We start from the raw sequence: 21,361 nt of genomic DNA, 5'->3' as shown, positions 1-21,361 counted from the left end.
TACCTGCCGCCATTTTCATCACATCATAGGATACAGACGCACTGAATGAAACACAAAACATACTAACCACTGTACTATATAGTACTTGAAGGCCTTACCTGCGATGCAGCGGATCTCCGGCAGACACATCATGATCTCAGGGAAGCGTTTGGGCTGGTGCGGGTACTTATACTCAGTGTAGTCCTGACACACATACCAGTAGCGCTTGTTCAGCTGCTCAAGCTGGGAGGTGTTGGACAGTCCTCTGATATCTGCAATGATACGAATGATGGGAGAAAGTCAGGTGGGGAGCACAGAAAGAGTCAACAAATGCTTGGATCCACTTATAGTGGTACTTATACAGTATAGGTTGTGCTGTTACCTTGGTTGAGGAAGTTGATGGCTTTCATACAGGCATACTCTTCATTACTGATCTTCAATTGGTGGAACTTGCGAAACAGATATATCAACCTCTCCATGACTTCCATCCCGTCCTCACTGAAGCTGAGGAATCAGACACAGTCTGGTCAGTTAAGCTCGAGACATGTCAATAGTACATAGCTGTCTCTTGAGCATTAGTACAAACCTAAAGTTAAATTCTCCAAACAAAACAGGAGCTAAACACATGTTCACCTTCCACTGTGATGAAGTGGAGCAGCACATCAAAAAGTGTAAAATCCCTTTAACACTATTATCTTCTACGCTTCAATGAACAAGGCAAAAATGAGGGAGGGAATGTGTCAAGCTTCACGAACGTCTTGCTGATCCCTCAGCTTTTTGAAAGTGTTACAGAGACTGGCAAAGTTTAATTCCACCCATCAAACCTCAGTTCCCTGGTTCTCACACTTCTAATCTCACTCGCAAACTTTAGTGCTGCCACTGTAAATCAGATGTTCTCTCCTAGACTACAGGCAAATTGACTGAAGCAGCAGAACAACACCATATATTAGGAGAATGCGTGTCATGAGGTCAGATAATTCTGGTCTGATTTACACAGAGCCAAACGCCCACTCATCCTTTTCTACCTAGCATGGGACATGTGTGTATTTCACATGCCAGACGGTGCTAGCCACAGCTCTGTCCTGAGGAGTCCTCCCATTCACGGACCACTTCACTGGCCCTCATCCAACAACAATACATTCCCTGCTTTGTTAAGGAAAAATATCAAACCCTTTTAGAGATACTGAGCTCACAAAGTGGAACATCTCGCCTTTGTAGAAGCTTGTTGTTGCAGATGGGAACATTTAATTCCTGATATCCACCTTTCCTCTAGTGAAATATTATATTGGCAAGGCTCCCACAGGTTAAATCATACACTTACTATCTTGTTTATGTTAATGGCCCCACAAAAGAGAAGTAGGAGGCAATATGAGTCACTGTCCATGAGATATTACTAACAGATATGAATGAGGGTAATTTCTTAAGTCATTCCTCTATGTAAGCACAGATATCAGAATAAATATGGGGGGCTACCTCATTGTTGTGCTGGTGTGATGATGATGCTGGTCAACTGGCTGACATTTGCTTTAAAGCAGTATTAAGTCACTTTTGGCCACATACTGACATACTATCACCTACCAGCTCCACTGGGTTCAAGTCTGGAGACTGTCATCATCATGTGAAGCCTCCATTTAGTTCTGTTCTTCTAATGTTCAATTCAGTTATTCAGTTTATTTATATAGCACAGAATCACAACAAAAGTCATCTCAAGGCACTTTTCATATAGAGCAGGTCTAGACCGTACTCTTTAAAATAGGTATTTACAGAGAGAGACCCAACAGATCCCACCATGAGCAGCACTAGGGGGTTAGGGTTAAAGGGGGGTAGAGAATAGTGAAAGAAGAACATAGCATAATGTTCTGGTTTATTATCTTGCTGTAGGATGAACCTCTGACCAACCAGACTGCCTCTCTCTCATCACTCTGATATTGATATTCAGGTCTACCTCCTGCTGTACAGCGTTGTTCTAATATTACATGTAGTAACACTGCCTAACTACTTGGGACACCTATAGGAACTGTCTGCAGAAAAGCTGTAAACTATTTGTTATCCCTGAAAAGGCCTATTTTTATTATGAAATTTACAAGGTTTTCCAGTTTTTGGCTACCTAAACCTATACCTAGATCTTTTGGGTTATTCACTGAATTAGAACTGCTGAAATTTCAATAAAAACTAGACAAATAGACAAATAGATGTATTCCAAAACATTTGATCAGTAGTGTATCCATCTATACATCCAGAAGACACAGAGCAATGTCAGCATTCATTTTGTTGTGTTTCTGTCCCAATCTGCTTTTATGTCTGTTAATGTACAGTAGAGCCTTTTCTACTGAAAACAACTGCATAGAAACAAGGCCGATGAAGCACTGTGACCAAACCTCAAAAGCCTTAAAGATGCTAAAATGCCCAGTAAAGCCAAGATAAACAGCAGAGTTGGTGATATTTCTCTGTAGGCTCATCATGAGTTACTCTTTTCATGTTACACATTGTTATTTGATCTGTACAGTTTTAAGTAAATGCCATACTTCACCTCTGTTCTTTGTTTGGTGGTTACAAACTGGTTACAAACTAAGGTGTAGAGGGTTAGGTCTTGGGATAATGTCACATTCACACAGATAATTCCAACTTATTTTTATCGTTTTTGCCATCATTCCTGTCCAAGCATAAACAATAAGAGCAAAGTCGCAATGAACTTGGGCAATAAAACAAAACAACTATGGGCAGCTCTAACCAAACTTTCTGATCCCTCTTTCCTCTCCAATACGTTGTCACTCACCCCTGCAACTCGTCATCAGAAGGTGTGTACTTAGCAGTGACATCAGCCAGGTCTCCGAAGATCTGGGCACTGTAGATGGTCAGGCAGGAGAGCAGGATGAGCTCCTGCCAGGTGGAGCTGAGGAGGCAGGTGTAGTCCTCTATGGAGAGCTCACAGAAGAACGGCAGTTTCTTGATCCAGGAGATCTGGCGGAAGAGCAACTCATCTGCCAGGCGACACAGCAGGGCAAACAGTTCCACCTGTGTCACTTTGTACCTGGAATGAACAAAATAACAAAGGATTACTTTGGGAACTACATTATATATGATGCAGATATTGTATTTGTGTGTAAAACCAGACTGCCTCGGACATGAAATTTGACTTCATATGTAATGCTAAAATGACTGTTACCATGCTTTTACTACATTACACTAACACTGAAGATGAAAACACATTCCATCAAATAAGACAATGAGAGAGACAAATTTCCAGATGCTGCATCATTTCAAAAATCACTGCATTTTTCTAAGATGGAGTTAAACAACAGTTCTACTTATATATATATATAGTGTTTTTAACAGTGACTCATACCCAGGTTCATCTGACAGCCTAGTGTGTAGTAGAACTTAAGAATTTTTGCAAATGAAATAGACAGACCAGTTTCATTTCATAGAAACTCTGAAATAGCCAAATGATGTGACGACTATAATGTCGTATTTAGAGTCTGCGCTAGCAGTTTGTAGTTAATGGGACAAGACATGAAAAACAACTTGCGTGGTCTTTTAAATCTCTGGTCATATGATAGAATTTAAATCAGCATACATGCTGGGAAGAAATCTACATCATGTGAATGTGTTGTCTCACCCGTCTTCTATGAGCATAGGAGTGGCCAGTGGGGCCAGGTCTTCCGCAGCCACCAGCTGCAGAACCAATGGGTGGGACTGTGGGTAGAGGCTGCGGGGCTGGGGGGCCAGCAGGCCAGACTGGGCGGCGTAGCTGAACAGGTGAGGCAGGAGCTGGTAGTGTGTGGACATGGAGGTGTTGATGTACTGGTCCCTGAGGGCTGCCGTGTAGCCGTTCATTTCCACAGAGCGACTAGATACACAGAGTTCAAAGGTTACACACACACACTTGGCCACATAGGGGCACATTTGAATTTTTTTTTACATTTAAGGAATAGTTTACCGTCTTACCCAGAGTCAGGTAAGAAGACTGCACTTCATATCTGTGTGTTCGTACAGAGCAAGGCTGGTAGTTTCTCTTTACCTCCTGTGTTTGTGCTATGCTAGGCTAAACACACCACAGACCTACTATATCTCTGTTCTGGACATAGACTGTTTCTTTAAACTTTTAACCTTTATCTGGGACAGTGTGGTGGAGCTCCATCCTCTTTTCTATTAACATTTTTGCTATTTTTTTAGAAACTTGTAGACAAAACTTTGCAGTTCATTTTGTACCTGCATACCAAAGCCTACGCCACTCAAGCATTCTGTTTTTGTTGTTCATTTCTGCTCAGATTTAATTTGATAAAACAAGTATTCCTCTGAATAGCTCCCAGGCTGTGTGGCTGCCGAGATAAACCTAATGTTTATACAAAATGAGACTAAAATAAATACCGTCATGCGAGTATCGAGACAATATTTGTCCTTGATGAGTGCAGATAGACAATGCGCTCGTCTCCATAGCAAGAACAGCAGATAGTGCTGCAAGTTCTTTGTGTATGCTATCATCACCAAGCCTGAGGAGCTGCATATTCAGGCATTCTTAGGCTGATGAATACCTTAACTAAAGTCTGGGTAAGATGGGAACGAGGTGTTAGACTGTCAGGGCCGGCTCATTATCTCAATGATGGGCCTAGTGCTGGCGCTGTGCGGTGAGTGGATGAGATTAACTACTCACTTGGATGACAGAGTGGAGGCAGGTGACGGCTGGTTGCCCTCAGAGGCACCGTTGCTGGGAGAGCTGTGGTCGCTGTCGCCGTTGTTGCCCCAGGTGTGCTCTGGGGCATCCTCCTTGAACTCCTGCCCTGACATGATCCGTTCAATCTCCTCCTCTGTGATCTAAAACACACACACAAGGAGAGTTTGGGATTTTTTTTTGGAGCTTACAGCACGTCCTTGTGACAAAAAGCACTGCGTGTCAGTGTTCAATTGATTAGCATTGACTAGCTCTATGCTGCTTCTCACTAAAATGTTGAGGAGCAAGGACACAATCAAACAATGAAACAGGGAGCTAGAGAAAGAAAGAAAGGAGGCAAACAGGTATGTATGTGTGTGTTTGTGTGTGTGTGTGTGTGTGTGTGTATTTGACTGACTGATATACACACACGCCTAAAACAATAGAACCCTTGCAGGTCTGCGCAGGGAAAAAACACAGACAAAAGCCGTTTTGAAAGGTGTTAGCATGCCAGAAAATGCGGTGTCTTATATCTGTGGCTGGGGTCAACTCACTTTCAATTCTATCAATTCAGCACATATACTGAAAAAGCAATTCATTCCATATTAATGACAGAGGGATCCTTCTTTCATTGGGGTTTAGAAATAAAGCTATCTTTTAATGGAAGCAGCCGTTTTTTTTGTTTTTTTTACTTGCTGAATTGAGCTGGAATGAATTGACCACATCCCTCCCCTGAATAGTGACTCAGTGGTACTTAGCCTCATGTCACCCATTTTCCTGACCATTTGTTCTCTCACCAGTGTTAATAATGAAGCCAGAGCTGAATAGGGAATAATCAGTGCAACATGATTATACTGATGATATAACAAGGTCAGGGCTCACTCTCATTACATCCTTCACGAGTACACCCAAATCATTAGCATTGTAGCACTCCAACTCAGTGTTATTTAAGTGAATGGTTTGTGCACTAACTGCATTCATGGTAAGCAAGCTAAGCCAGGTAATATGTATACAGTGACTGTAAGCAGGGAGAGGGTCAGTGAATGTCACAAAAACAACATTTCTGGTGAACGTGAGGTCAGTGATTTACCTGAACAGGCCCAATGCTTTTGTTCCTCCCTCCTGGCATGCCATCCTCCCTGATTGCTGCAAGACAAAAAGAAAGATTTGGTCCACTGACAAAGCTTGATCTATGATTAGTATCACAGCTCTACCTAGTGGCTGAAACAAATCAAACAGGGCTTTGCTTCACATCCTTTATTTCCACGTGGTGATTTTTTTCTTCAGAAACTATAGCTGGACCTGTTTATGTTGGCGGGCAAACGTGTTTTTTTTCGGTTCCCTGGGAATGATTTGTGAAAAACTGGGAGGTAAGTAAATCCATTTCATGTGTCAAGACAAGCTTCCCTTAATCAAAATATTTGGAGAATAAATCAAATAAAATTAGGCCATCAGAATGGAGAAGTACTGAAAGGTCACTTAATGCTTTTCCTCCACTAGGGGGCAGCATATGCTCATGGAATTAAGAATCTAGCACTTAACTGTATGTGCTTCACTGAGCACTCAAGAGGAACTGTAAATACAAATATTCATTAATGTATTGCTGCCTTCATCAGGACTTTGAGAACTGGCTGGAGCCTGAGAACAAATTACTGTTATCTTTTGAGCAATGAGATCTTGATGAAAAATGTAATTAATTAAACTTTCTTTTTCTCTCTACATGTATTTATAGATAGATGTATATACACACACACACACTTTACCTTTGCGGTTCATCCCCATCTGCAGACACTTGAGCAGACGGCAGTACTGGCAGCGGTTGCGCTGCTTACGCGACATCTCACAGTTTTTGTCACGGCTGCAGCGGTACACACGCTTGTTGCAGATGCTGCGCTTGAAGAAGCCCTTGCAGCCTTCACAGGAGATGATGCCATAGTGCAGGCCTGTGGCACGATCTCCACAGATAAGACAAGTACGCTGGTCAGCTGGATCATCTGCAGAGGGGAAAAGGAACAGAAAAACAAAGGATTTAGAACCATTTCCATACACTTCTTTGGTTTAATTGAATCATACTGTGAAAAAAACATAGTGGGTGCAAAAACCTTGCTAAAGGCACCAGTTTTTAATTGAGATCATGGGGGCAGTTGAGGCTTACGTTCTAGCCAAGCACTGGCTAATCCAAAAGGCTTCTTAAGCTGTAACTCTCATTTTCTGAAAGTGGGGGTGTAACAGGCAGCAGGATTGAGACTGGAGATGTCTTGTGTATGTTTTATTCAGATGCTCTAGTGAGAGGAGGCTAATATGACACGACTGATTTGTTTACAGTCTCTCCTTTCTCTCCTCTTAAAAACAGCAATATGACATAAAGTGGAAGGCCTCAGAGGGATATTACTCTGTCTAAAATGTACTTTGTCAAATTCAGTTCCATCGAACAGTTAGTAACATGTGGTGTAAGGTGTTCTGTACACCTAACACCTATAGTATCCTTTAAATAAGTATCTTCTCCTAAGTTATAACTTCCAAGTGGTCACTAATTTTCCACTCAGGGGCTTTGAAATCTACCAGCACTAAGTTCAATGCAACCTCTGTTTGCATGGATGTTCCACTCAGGCACTTTCTTAACCATTAACCTTACCACCTCACACTTCTTACTGATCAGTCCAAACAGTGAAAAGTTGTAAGGACAGGAATAAGTGAGGGATGTAATTTGGAACACATGTGAGGGGATATTTAGGGGCTTGGGGTAGGAGGAGGGGACTTGAGGCAAGGGAGTGGTGTGGAACACGATGTCCTGAACAAAATACATTGAAAATAATGTCACTGGATTTGGTTGAATGGCTTGCTGGCAGCTTGCTGACCATGAATAGAGGAGTAAGGACTAAGATGGCAAGAAAAGAAGAGATGGGCCAAAGTCAAAGAAATTGATTCAAAATGGCATTTGGATGTATGGAAGAACATACATATGTGACAGACTGAGGAGAGGATCAAAGAGAGCTGGATCTTGCTGAGGACTTTCCTTGTGAAGCTATTTAACTAAGTGTGAAGGTGCTCTCAAATTGTAAAGACAGCAATCTGAGAAAGCTGTTGAAAATCTTCTCTTAATCCCCCATCTCCCTCCAGGGCACAAAAGCACATAATCAAACTCATCGAGGAAGCTGAGAATTAAGTCTGAGCATATTCAACCATATTCGTGGTCTTAAGCTTTATCACACACACATATATTAAGAAGCCCTACCCCCACCCCTCCTGCTTATAGCCAGAGAAAGCAGATGGGTTGGACTCCACGGTTGCAACCTCACTCTGCATCTGTATCAAGGCTCGACTGGGAACAAACATATCACCACCTGATTGAAGTTGGACTGTGCAACAAAACAAAATCACAAAATGAACTTTTTGGTTGACTGAAAGGTTTGGGACATTTTCAGTGGTTTGGTTGCAGCAGTCATTCATCACCTGCTGTCTTGCATGACTGAGAGAAAGGCCTTAAAATGATTCTTTTCTTTCTATGAAGATGTCTTTTATAGATTCATTTTCAGGTTTCTCAGTGAAGCTACACTGCAGACTGCAGTCTCCACTGACAATGAGAAGCAGGGTGACAGCTGCTTGTACAAATGGGTCCAACACAAGTCCAACAAATGTTGAGTTGAACCGCATCATGATACCCGGGTCTGTTGTCTGAAAGTTGTGTAACAGGCCCTTTTCAATTTCAATATTTTCCCCTTTGTTACTTCAGGTGAGTTAGCACAGCTTGTGTATTGTCAAAGTTTTTGTTGCATAGCAACTAGAACCATAAAATAAATTTGAGCTCTTGATTCTTCTGTTCCTGAGTACACTCACAGCCCAGCTTTCTGTCTTCATGTTTGAGAAGCAGATAAAAGCCTCCTGCATGTATCTGCTCACAGGCTGAAGAGGAAACAGGACCACTGGCCGTTGGCTGATGTAAAGAGCTGTGATGTGCTGAGGTAATGCTATGGACAGCAGCATGTGTGCTTTCACAGAGAGAATGAAGTAGACATAACAGGTCTGAGGCTGCCATCCAGCAGGTTAATGCTACCTGCTGAGCCTAGAGATTAACCCGAACTACTGATTAATGTAAGACTCCTGTGTAATGCAACAAACTGCAATACACACAGGTGGGACCTTTACCCTCCTGTGGGATTATGAGGTTGGAAAGCCAATAATGGAGGCAGACAAGCAGATTTCCTGCAGGCCGACAGTATGTAGGATTTCAGTTCCTGCTGCTGCATCTCTGTTTACATTCTGTGCTGAGGGAGGATTTACTGGATCCATGACTCCTTTTAAATGTTCTGATTCTAATCATTCTGTTCAAGCCTTGGTCACACTACAGGACCCATCAGGTCTGATCACACATACACAGACAAACAATCACACATCGTGGACTGATGATATGTAGGTATGCTGCCTTTGTGTCATGTTTTACCTGACACTTTCCCCTCCAAATAAAGTTATATACTACTGTTATACTACTATACTACACTTTTTTTCTTTGCAAACAGAAATAATGTTTATTTACAGGGAGGTTAGATCTGATTACAAGTGGTCGCTGAGACTCGTGGAGACAGTCTAATGCCAGGTGTGGACTGACATACCTAGAGCTGTCTGCCTGTGATTCGATCACCCAAGACCCATGTCAGTGCAGGTATGAACAAGGCCCAAAACACACAGCTCATTCTGTGTACCTCATGGGACACACCTGGAAGAAACCTGATACTGTCACTGTTGTTAACGACAAAGCAGGTCACCCAACTCTGATTAAAAGACACAATGTTTTGACAATAAACAAGCCATAGTAACATCATCTTTCATGTTCAGATGAGCAGGATTAAGCTCTTGTGTGTGTATGCATATAATTTAAGGGGCAGCTCATCAGAAGCATGTGACTTAACTGAGCTAAGCCTCCCAGAGAGAGGGGGTGTTCATAGCAGGCTGCAGGGTTCATGTACTAAAGGTAATTAGAGGGAGGTGGGGGTGGGGGGCACATGGCATAAAGCCTCTCCCAGATAATGAATGGTGAATAGAGGACTTCTAAAGCCTAGAGACAGATTACCAGTGAGATGCTGTGAGGTTTAAGTTTGCTGCCTTCAGAGGACTACAGGGGCAGCCATACTGTACAGAAACAATGGGCCATCACACGGTTAGCCAACGCTAAGACTAGAATTTAACTAGTTTGGTGATTAATTCTATACAGCACAGAGGTTAAGTCGACTCTGAGAGGAAGGAAAGCTCCTCCTCCTCCAGAATCCTTTCCATGGTGCTGACTCTTTTAGTATAATAATTGTTTAGAGGACACAGTGTGATCTCAATACTTTAGAGAGATGATTAACACAGTTCTATCATTTGAAAAGAAAAACAATAATTTTTACTTACATTTGAGAAGCTGGAGCTGGATATGTTTGGTATTTGTTTGCTTGTTAAATTCTACGATAATAAAACTCTAATCTGAATAATAAATAATGAATTAATCTGAATACTGGAAGGTTAATTGACTGGCCAACTTTCAGTTCTATAAATAATGAATCTTAAGAACTTTATGACGTTCACAAGTACGAATTTGTCTTTACAGAACCATACAGCAGCTATCATCTGAAAACTACAATCTCCAAATCTTGAAGTGTGAGGTGCCTTTATGGGTTTATTTTCCTAAATCTAAATGTAAAGGTGTAAATTTAAGATGTATCTAAGTAAATTTCTCTGTGTTTACATAAGTGACATTATCTTTATCAGACTAATATTTCTAATCTTACCTTATGATTGTGACTTAGATTCACTGTTGGAACACACTGGATCACTTTCTTCTTTTAAAAATCTTTTTTAACCTTCAATGGCAGTGATCCTCCTGATTAAAACAAAATCAACTACTATTCATGGTTAAATGCTACTGTTAATTTGGACATATTATTTTTATAATTTATTAGTCAGCCAGACCATGTTTAAGGTAGGCAGACACTGGATATTTAAGGTTTCACTTGTTTATTTTGGTCTATATTGAACCTGGATAATTTCAACAGCAGGGTTATCAAACCACTGATACATACAGTAAGAAACAATATGTAGTTAATATTCCTGTGTCTTTTCATACTTGTGTTTTGTAAAAGTTCTTTATAGTGTTTGTGTCCCATGGGAAAAGGAGTGGGGGGTAAAGGGGTACATTTAATGCACACTGTCACACATGGTTACAAACTAAATAAATTACTATACAAGTTGCTGAGTCCTCTGTACTCTGCGTGCTGGCTCTGAATGAATTTCAGGCTGGGTGACACAGAGCGCAGAGAATTCTCAAGTGTGAGTTGAGGGGCAGTTCAGCACCAATTCAGCTTTATTCAAGTCTGAATAAAGAGCTTTTCAGCTGCTAAGCTGTAGAGTAAAGCAGAGTGACACCTCCACGAAGCTGGAGAAGAACAAACTTTTGTACCTCGAACCATCCTCCCCACAAAGCAAAAGTGCACTTTCAGCTAAAAACTATGCTTTAACTGCAGTGATAACCTCAGCCCTCAGGACTGATGCTACTGTAAGTAAAGCTTAACATAAGACAGTATGAAAGTCTCTGACAATAGAAAACATGTGGGAGATCAAATAAATGACAGTATGGATCCTCACCTCCTCTGCCAACCATTTGTCAGACCATGTGCTCATTCAGAGAAGACATTAAAACCATATATTTCACTGGCTAGCCTATGTGAAAGGCCCGACTTCCTTCAGTGAGGGGAAAAACACAATGGCTTTTAGTTACCTTCTTCCAGGCTTATTTGCCAAATCTATCACCCTGTCTTTCAAGTGCATGGCCACCATATAAACAGGCTGATTCACACTCTCACACACTTGATCTCAGCGTGTCACGTCCTATAACTCCTCCTCCTGCCTGTAGATGACAGTTAAATATTCATGACATTTCACTCTGTTAAAGTTGTGTCTGTTCACCAAATTAGTCAAAAAACAAACAAAAACAGATGAGGTGAGATGACATGAAGAGTGACAAATTCTGTGTTAGAAGAAGGTTGGATGGATAGATCAATAAAAGTCAGGACTCTGACATGTGAGACCACTGTTTCCTGTTTCAAACTGAAAGTCAACATAATTTATTTATTGTTTATTATTGTAACTATGGAAACAAAGGTCCTCTAACTTTAAGGGGGTACGTATCTTAACTCAAACCACAACTTTTTCCCTGAACCTAACCAAGTAGTTTCTGTGCCTAAACCTAGCCAAACCTTGATCATTCCACAACTGTTACTGTATTATTGTTAACATAACAGCAAAGGTGTAGTGTGCCTGCAGCTGGTACACTCCTATGGGTTATATCACAGGGTAGAAACAAATGGCCTACATGGTCTCTTAGGCATCAGCCTGGATGACTGCTCTTTCTAGATTAAATCGTTGCAGCCCTGTCAAGTTTATCTAACAAGATAAACTTTCTATTTCCATAGCACAGACCTTCTACATACTGGGAATTACAACAGACATGACTTGAAGTGATAGATGAAGTCACCAGAGGCTTTAAGGGGGAATTCCACACATTTCATACATGAGGTTTACCAGTCACAGGGAATATTTATCAGTCTGTGAAAACAGTTGCAGAATGTCTTCTGTGGCTCTGGAGGGGCTTTATAAAGTCTGAGAAGATAACCTGATGAAGCCTGGTGATATCATCAGAACAGAAACCCTGCGTTACAAACTGGGGAAATGATGTTTGAACGAAGTGGGCGCTTACCAGTCAGGGAAAGTCTGACAAATGCTATTGGCTACATTATGGGAAATAAAGGATTCAGTATTTTAGGACATTGACCCATAATGGGGACTAAAAGTCAGGATATCTCAGCCTCAGTTTTTAAATCTACCGTCTATAAATCTCCCATCTTTGTAGAAATGCTAAACTAAATCGCTAAAGCACCCCTTCAATGTTTATTATTTTAGCACTGCTTCCAGTTGATCTTGCATTTGTGTCCTATACAGTAGTCTGTAAATATGTAAGACTGATTTCTGGAAAATGTTACCCTTTTTAAAATTTATACATTAAATTTAGATGACTGCATCTGTAAAAGTGTCTCTTCAATTAAGTACAAATTTTAAATGGAACATGATGCAATTTGGGTGCAATATTTTGTCATTTACTAAAAGACCATTTTGTTAGAAGAAGCTATAAATTAAGAAATATTCAATTTGTTGAAATGAGGCAACGCAAGGCTACATGACAATGAATCCACTGTGGTGACAGTAAAGAGATGTATAAAAGCACTACTTCATCTTGAACTCCACCCTCTTTTTCTCTCTCTCTAGTTTTGGTAAAGGAACCCTAAATGCTCTGTATCACCCCTCCATACACACACACTCTCTCTCTCTCACACACACACACACACACACACACACACACAAACACACACACTCACCCCCACCCCCAAAGACCCATTAAAGGCAGCATTGTTTCCCAGGGGTCAGCCTAGGTTTCATTCCAAACTTAAACGCAAACCAGGAAATGCAAGTCGAGCATTTAAAGCCCCAGTCAATGGCAAAGACAAACAGCTCTCTTGTTTCACTGCTCCCAGTATGGCAGTGTTCACTGTAGCTATCTGACTGAGTGAGATGTGCATCATGTGAAGCTATAAGGAATGGTGTTTCATCTCACACAAAGCAAATTGATTTCTTGGAGGGTGGAATCAGTTTGGTGATGTTCCAGAAACCTCATGCTGAATTCTACTGTAGCCTGATTTTTTCATGCTCTCCTCTGGAAATGTGCCTGTTTAAACAGCACCCACATTTCACCATCTCTTTGACCCCCTCTGAGTGGCATCACGCTGAGAACAGAGATGTATCGTGGCCAAATCTCCCTATTGTCCACAGCCCTGCACACAAAGGCTGATGTATAGTGTAAAGCAGCCTTTTGAGTGGCTGACAGAGCAACAAGGCCTGCTGCTGAAGGGGTTTTCTGTTCAGGTTTTGTCTGGGGCTTTCCATCACAATCATGCCCAGCTGAGACAGGGAGCGGGGGTTGCAGGAATGTGCTGTACTTTTCCGCTGCCGGCACCCACCCTCTGTGATTCTCTCTCTGTCTTTCTCCTTCCCCTTTTCCCCTCCTCATATCTCTTCTTCTCCACTGAAACTTATCTCTCCTACCTGGGGGTGAAGGAGGGAAGCGTTTCCCCCCTTACTATGACTGGTATGTACAAGGCATTCGAAGACCCTATGGGACTCAGATCCAGCACTGCCAGCAGCCCACACTGAGATGCTAATCTTTAAAGTTGCATGCATGCAGTTGTAGATTGGGCTCATCCACAAGACAAAGGCAACCTGTTGACATTGCTGTCTTGATAATATACGCCCAGGCTTAGAGGCTAAATCATTAGCATTGAGTAATACCACACCAAAGAGGCTAGGCTACATATTAATGTTATGCTAATGTCAATCGCATGTGATGCCACTGTGTTAAATAATGTGAGAAAGGCCACGGCTGTAGGAGTCTGCCTCACTGTCTCAGCTGTGTTTGCATCTGACAAGATCATTTAAATGTTTTTTCTTTATTAAATGTAAATTCCTTTTCATCTTTGCTCTTTTTACTTCTGTTATTTCTAGTGAGCTATCCTTTATGTCACAGGCTGTTTAAGACTAACAGACTGTTTCTAAGTGTGAATTTTTTTCTTATTTTTTAGTGCAGACACCAGAGTTTTCATTATGAGTACCAATACCTTTGTTCAGTTGTTGAGAAATATAAAAAAATGATCATTTAACAAAAGGGAGCCAAACTTATAAAATGTTAAATGTGTAAACACAAGCAATCGTACAAAATAAATCTAAATGAAATAGTCTAAAACTTGAAAGTTTTTAAATTTAAATTAGGAACAATCTAATTAAAGAATAAGTAAACAAGATTATGAACATGAAATTTGAGAGTTTTAGTCGGTGCTACAGACACACTCAGGGTAAGTAAGTTCAGCACAACGCCTTAATTATTACACTTTTCTCCTATATCAAAATGTTACTTTCCACAATATGTTTTGGCAGAGTTTGCTGTTCATCAGGGAGACTGTAATAAACTGTTTTTCTTATGAGTTGTTGTATGAACCTTAACAGTTGTTGATTTAGTCAATCAGTTGCAAAAAAAATAACACCACATACTGCCACATGTTTTTCTGTTATTTGCTGTAAATTTGAAAACTGTAAATGGAGTTTAGTGCTACTTGCTGAACAACTGTAAAACTGTAAAACTGCTTAGTAAGGCATCTTCACTTCATTACTTTTCTACTCTTAATAAAGTAAGAAAAAAGTTATCTTTGTTATTTTTCCATACATGTTTTGTAACATGCAGTTTTTCTTTTAGATATCACTGTTTTAGCCTGTGTCCTGTTCTTCCTTCCATTTGGTTTGCTGAACATTAAACCTCTGCTTTAAAAGAAACTGCAGAAACTGGTTTTGGCCCTGAGCTCCTTTTTTATGTCAGGTCTAAGCAGCCAGCGAACCATGTGGTGAGTTTTACAGCCCATGCTTTTTGATACAGACTCATATAAAAGTGCTGTTAATGAAGGTTGAGTCTCTCCTGCATTAGGAGGTGGGGGGACTTCCCAGAGACTACAGAGCCAGCAGCATTAACTCCCACTGAAAGACCAAAATAAAATGTATACCACTACAATGTACAGCTTGTTTTGCCTCAGCTAATAATCTGTAGTTAACATCCCCTTCCATAAAAATAAGCATGATGACAAAAAGTATATTTGCAATCCATCAAATAATTCAATTCAATTCAATTGCCCATGTATGTGTTTGTGCAGGGGGGAAGGGTGCAGGGGCAGTTGAAATAACACACCCTTGAAGGACAAAGATCTACAACATGATGGACTTGATGGTTTGGTTTGACAGTGCTGGGGATGGGGACATGGATATGTTTCAGTCAAATTAGAAAAAAGGAGCGTGCTTGGAATGAGCAGCCTCTGTTATTGGCTATTTATAGGTGAGCATTACAGAGTCACAGGAGTCCCTGACCTCCCCCACTGTTACTATTGATCTTCACACAGCTTCTGCCCCTGCATCTACATCCACATAAACAACCTCTCATGCTCCCTTTCTCTCTCGGTTTACCTCTGGTGCTTTGTTTTTTTTTTAGCACAGACAAATTAATCCCCCCTTTCTAAAATACAGAACAATATCAAAACAGAAGCTCCTCCTGCAGATTTAATGTAATGTGTTGAGTTATAGCAGTAGATGTGAGGAGTTAACCCCCTCCCCAGCTGGAGCACAACCAACATGGTTGCTGGGTAAGGGATTAACATGAGGGGGGAGGGGACGAATACAGTATCAAGGTTTCTTCACATGCTACACCAAAGTCCTTGGAGGAAAATACCAAATACTACCAGAAATTCTTTCACCAGTTTTAAACTAAAGCTGTGTGTGTGGATTACCAAGTAACATCAGAAATAATGTGAGTAAACCATACAATCAACACCCACAGTGAGATAAGCACTTATCATGCAGCAATGCTGAGCAGTCCACAGCACTTTGGTGATTCACTTTGCCTTGCCATGTGGACTATATCTTAAGAGTGAGAAAGGATCACATTCCAAATTCCTGCAATACAAGGGGAGGGGGGTGATTTGGTGGCTTGGTGAGTGGGTGGGTGCTCCCAGTGGGATGTAGTGTGAAAACTGCCAAAAGAAGGTTATTTTATTGTAGCACTTAAGATAATTCACATAGCCAAATGAAGCAACAAAAGAGTGACAAGCTAAAAGCAATTTGGGGAGAGCATCATCAGCGAAGTTCAAGGAAAGATCGCCCACATCTGAAAAAGTGCTCATTGTGTAAAACTACACTTTCATTCAAAACAGGATCAAAGTGAAAAACATGACTAAGGCATAGAAAAGAGAAGGAAAATTAACAATATGTCAAAGTACTCTCAGTTTTGGTTTAGTGGAGACCAGCCAGCAGAGTGATTCTCCATCGTATCAACATTGCTGACAATGTACAAACCCACAGCCACACACCAACGATCAATACATATGGCAGCGCACTGTGCGGTTCACAACCGTACTGAGATATGTGATAACACAAACAAAAATAAAGAGCATGAAGGCATCAATCACAGAGAACACTGTGAAAAGCTAGAATATTCCTCATCTAACTTTGCCTGAAAATCATTAACTATTCTCAGCATAAAGGGCTAATCCCATCAAATGTAGCACACAAAGCAATGTAGCATCAGTTTGCTCACGCTGCAGAGAGGATCAGCATATATCTGGAACTAAGTGTGCAGTATGCTTATTGTTATTGTTTTCATTAATGGTAATTTCAAGGTAGTATAATAACTTGTTTTCTGCAGAAACTGGTTGGATATGAAGCTATGTTTGTGGATTAGCAGCATACCAATCTACCACATATAAAAAGAAAAAAAGAAACAGAAACCAGCCTCATCAGTTAAATAAAACAATATCTCCACTGAGCAGTGAAAACACATTCTCTGCTTTATTACACACAACTCTCCTGTCCCATTTGTACATAGTTATGGTGAGTTTAAATATGGCCCAGTAAAAGAAAGCAATAGCCCCATCTGCGCGCCTTCCTTACCTTCCCATGTATCCATTTCATGCTTCTCCCAGTCTGCCTCGACCCCATTCAAGCATGGACTCAGCTAAAGAAAAGCCAGTGGGCCTGGTTGCCTCATGACTCTCTTTTCTTTCTTTGCCTCTCTCTCTGTTCTCTCTCAGCAACCTATTTCCTCGACAGCCTGCCCCTCTCTGACCACAGGCAGAGCCAAGCAACGCCACTGGTCACCACCACCACTTTACTGCCTGGTCACATGACCGCAGAGTTCAAGCCCTGGGGTCACAGCTTGGCTTAAGGTCCAATGACAGCTAGGGGTTATCTGAGTGGAACTGATAGTCCTATTTTCGCTGCTGTTGAACAATACTACAAACCACCACCCCCTCCTCAGCCCTCACCAAAATTAGCGTCCCCTCCCCTCAACCATGCCTGTGGCACTTCTGAAGAGGACCAAAGTGCATGGCCAAGCATAAACACAGGTTCAAGCTGACAAAACACACAGACATTAACTAATTGAAGCACTTAGAGCAGCAGGTAAGAAGGTTAAAGCTAAAGTTTCACAGTTTGCTTGGTTACAGACTGAGTATAGGAAAGAGTCGATAAGATAGAGACCAGGAAGTGGATCCCCTTTAAGGAACCACTTTCTATTCCTATACATTCCACCAAATGAGTTTGATGCTGCATTCAAATGTAAACGTATGTTGAGAGATTATACTGCAGGAGTGAGTGGAGAGAAAGCATCTCATTCCACTTGTTACACATAGAAAATCTTCAGTCTTGGACACCCACAGTGTTTAATTTCCATCAACATAAAATACTGTCCTCCATCAGCTACTGTAATATTCAGGATGTTATGCTAACACTTGCTGACAGTAAGCGCAACTTCACAGTTTAATTTTGTACTTTACCTGAACTCTTTACCATACTGATGTTTCATGGACTTCTGGTCAGGTAACGCTGCTAGCCAAACACGCAAAGTATAGATTTGTTTTACTTATTGAAACAATGTGATCAATCCATCATTTAGTGTGCCAACAGAAAATTAACTGGGCATCTTCATGCCCCTGGTTTGGTGTCAGGACATCTGTTGCATGTTGTCCCCCTTTACTTCCTATGATATAAGTCAATTTCCCTACCACAGATCATTTAATAAGATGTGGAAAGTCTAAAGAATATGTTTCATATCACTATTAATTGAATAACTTTGGTTTTTGGGCTGTTGGTCCCAACAGAATAAGAAATGTGAAGACATCACTTCACTTAGTGTTTCTACAAAAATAACTGATTCATTAATCAATAATGAAAATTTGAAGGCCTATTTCTACGTGCCAGAGACATTATAATACATTATAATTTTGAACATGTTAAAACTTATGCTGAAAGTTAAGAGTAATTCAAAAAGTGAAATATGAATTTCTTCATCTTAGAGAAACTAGAGCTGGGTGTTGAACCTAAATCATTTTACTACTGACCACAATGTTTATGTAGCACCAGGTCCTGAAAACTGTAGAGTACTGAGATGTCTGGTCAGATTCACACTGTAGTGTACTAATTCTTTGACCAGATACTTCCTGGTTTTAATTAAGATTTTGTATTCTATTTATACAAAGTTCTTGTGCAGCTGCTTAGACATTTAACATGGCCATCCACTTGAAATTCACCTGGCAGTCAGGGTGAGTTTCTCATTTCCAGCATGATTTCACACATATCTTAACCAGCCTTAAACTTGTGAGAGCTACAGAAATATCTTACCATCCAGTGGGTTCTCTTCCTTCATCCCCTCCAGTGGCCTGGCTAGGGGACCATAGTGAGAAGCATCCAGTGTTTCACCAGTGTGCCACACCCTTAACTCTCCTGCCTGACCTGATGCTCTGTGTGCTGCAGCCTCCTCTCTACCTGATCCTTTTTACTTCACACTACAGTGGACAAGCCTGTCCTGCTCATCCAGCCAATCTCCCAGCCCACCCTCTCCACAGCTCCACCCTACCAATACCTCTTGTTCACTCTCACAGTAGCAGCACCCCACCCCCCACCCCACCCCCGGGCCCAACCCCCCATGAGAATGCTAATGACTGGGCCACACTAAGTCACATATAAGAAGCTTTTCACATTCAAACACAACACAGAGGGATGGCTGATGTGAATGCATACAGGCAGAGAGAGAACTGAGACGTGCCACTGGGCTCAGGAGGATTCACAGAAACAGCAGCTGGGCTGTGGTTGGTAGGCAGGTAGAAATATAAGGCCAGGTGTAACCTGTTAGTGTAGTCAAAGACAGTCTCACCATAATATGATAATACCATGACAGCCTGCTAACATATGTCACCATCTCAAACGCAGGGCCTAAACAAAAGATCAGGTCAAGGTGTTATCAGTGGACATGTCTTTACATGCACAGAAATAGTATTAATAGTCCAGTGACAGTTCACCAGGAGTTAACAGCTGTGGAATATGAAACGGTAAACTGACCTAAACCTACTTCATACATGCAGATTTTCAAAGACGTTCTTCAAGCTGAAGAAATTCTCACAATTTTACCATTACCATTGGCATATGTCAGCCTTGACCTTTGCACCTTTCCTCCCATGCAACATGGATGAACAGCATAATCAGCCATGTTGCCTTTAACCTTGAAACCAGTTGGAGCAACGGCAGCACTGAAGCTGTGCTGGTTATTTGCTGTCATGTGGCATAACCTGAGAGCCACTCATGAGCACATTTAGGAAACAGTACTGGTACACCCATCGCTTATTATGCTATGACGCTTTTTCTATTTCATATCATATTTCTCTATGATTACACATGGTTTAGATAATGCTTTAAAATAAAAAGCACATTTTCAAGCCAACTGGTCGAGGCAGATGGTCGCCCACCGTGAGTCTGGTTCTGCTTGAGGTTTCTGTCTCTTAAAGGACGTTTTTCCTCTCTACTTGTTGGGTCTCTCAACAAACTCAAACAACAAAAGGGAAAAAAAGGAAACTAGAATAACTTTAGAAAATTGCTTCAGCTGTTGAAAGACCTGCAAAACAGTGTTTCTTGAGCTTTCTATGCAGCAGACGTACAAACCACCAAATCTCAACAAAGCTGATCAACAAACCAAAACAAACACAAACTACATGCAAGTATGACCCCCCTGTTCTCTTACATACACCTATGTGGACTACACCATTATTTTATATATAAATGGACATAAACTGCATTTGTTCAAGAGCTCAAACTATGAGTCCAAATATTTTGGCTGCAACTAAAACATCATCCTCATTCTCATTCCCGTTCTATTGCTATCTAACAAACATATATAATGCACCAAAAATATACAATCTCTGAAATTTAGACTTTTTTATTTTGATAAAGTTATTGTTGGGCTTCTTATGTGTAGAAAAGATTTACGTGTCCCAGTGTTTTAGCTCATCACAGGCGAATCTGCCGTCATATATGTCAGCTTGAAAAATAACAAACTGTAGAAACTGTTCTTTAATAACTGAATAACTGAATTGCATAAATTAGTAAATCATTCATTCTTGTTAAACATATGTGTCTCTGTGTGTTTTTTAAAGAATACTGGCTGAGATATTGATACTGGCTTCAGCTTCAAAAATGCAGTACTGGTCAGGCTCCAATTTACTCCCTTTCCTCTGTAACTAATAAGAGACTTAAAGCTTTGGGGTTTCACCAAACTTACAGATAGCTCTCAGCCTGAACAAAACAAAAAGGTGAAAAAAGTGTTTTCATCTCAAACTGTCAAACTTCTCATAAGAGTCTGCTGTTTGCCACTGATCACAGAAAACGTAAGCATATTGTTCTGGTGATACAGTGGTACTGATACAGTGTGCTTGTGGCTGTATTCTGGACTTTCCTGCTCCTGACACACACTGCAAAATCCTTTCAAACAAGCCAAAGTTGTTAGCTGAAATGCTAATGTGATTCAATGTCAGCTCAAATGAGCTGTTTTGTGGCTTGTTTTCTGCATTTGCCTAAACATTGAGTAACAAAGGGCATTTCTTTTGTTAAGCTCCCCTCCCCCCTCTGCACACTGTCACAAACCTCTCCACTGTTCAGACAAAGAACTTCAAGGGGCCATAGGTCACACTGGTCTTGTTCTCTTCCAAATATACATACATACATTCTGATTCCCAAAGCAAGCTGCAGCATCAGTCTATTTCCTGAGTATCAAAGAACAATCAGAGGTTC

General features: G+C 41.0%; 1 protein-coding gene across 1 annotated transcript in view; it reads right to left on the bottom strand.

Annotated features, from left to right (window-relative positions):
- nr6a1a (nuclear receptor subfamily 6, group A, member 1a) overlaps positions 1–21,361 on the bottom strand; it is a 79,193-nt gene that overhangs the window by 5,019 nt on the left and 52,813 nt on the right. The window contains exons 4-10 of the mRNA XM_018669643.2: positions 6,394–6,624; positions 5,721–5,776; positions 4,634–4,794; positions 3,599–3,829; positions 2,756–3,010; positions 362–483; positions 99–251 (exon numbers count right to left, since the gene is read on the bottom strand). Of these exons, the coding sequence (XP_018525159.1) occupies positions 99–251; positions 362–483; positions 2,756–3,010; positions 3,599–3,829; positions 4,634–4,794; positions 5,721–5,776; positions 6,394–6,624 (1,209 nt within the window). The remainder of the gene's footprint in view (positions 1–98; positions 252–361; positions 484–2,755; positions 3,011–3,598; positions 3,830–4,633; positions 4,795–5,720; positions 5,777–6,393; positions 6,625–21,361) is intronic.

The sequence above is a fragment of the Lates calcarifer genome, linkage group LG13 (genome assembly GCF_001640805.2).
Source record: "Lates calcarifer isolate ASB-BC8 linkage group LG13, TLL_Latcal_v3, whole genome shotgun sequence".
In the NCBI taxonomy this organism is placed as follows: Eukaryota; Metazoa; Chordata; class Actinopteri; family Centropomidae; genus Lates; species Lates calcarifer.
Note: the sequence above shows the minus strand (reverse complement) of the source record. Positions and strands in the feature narration are given on the sequence as shown.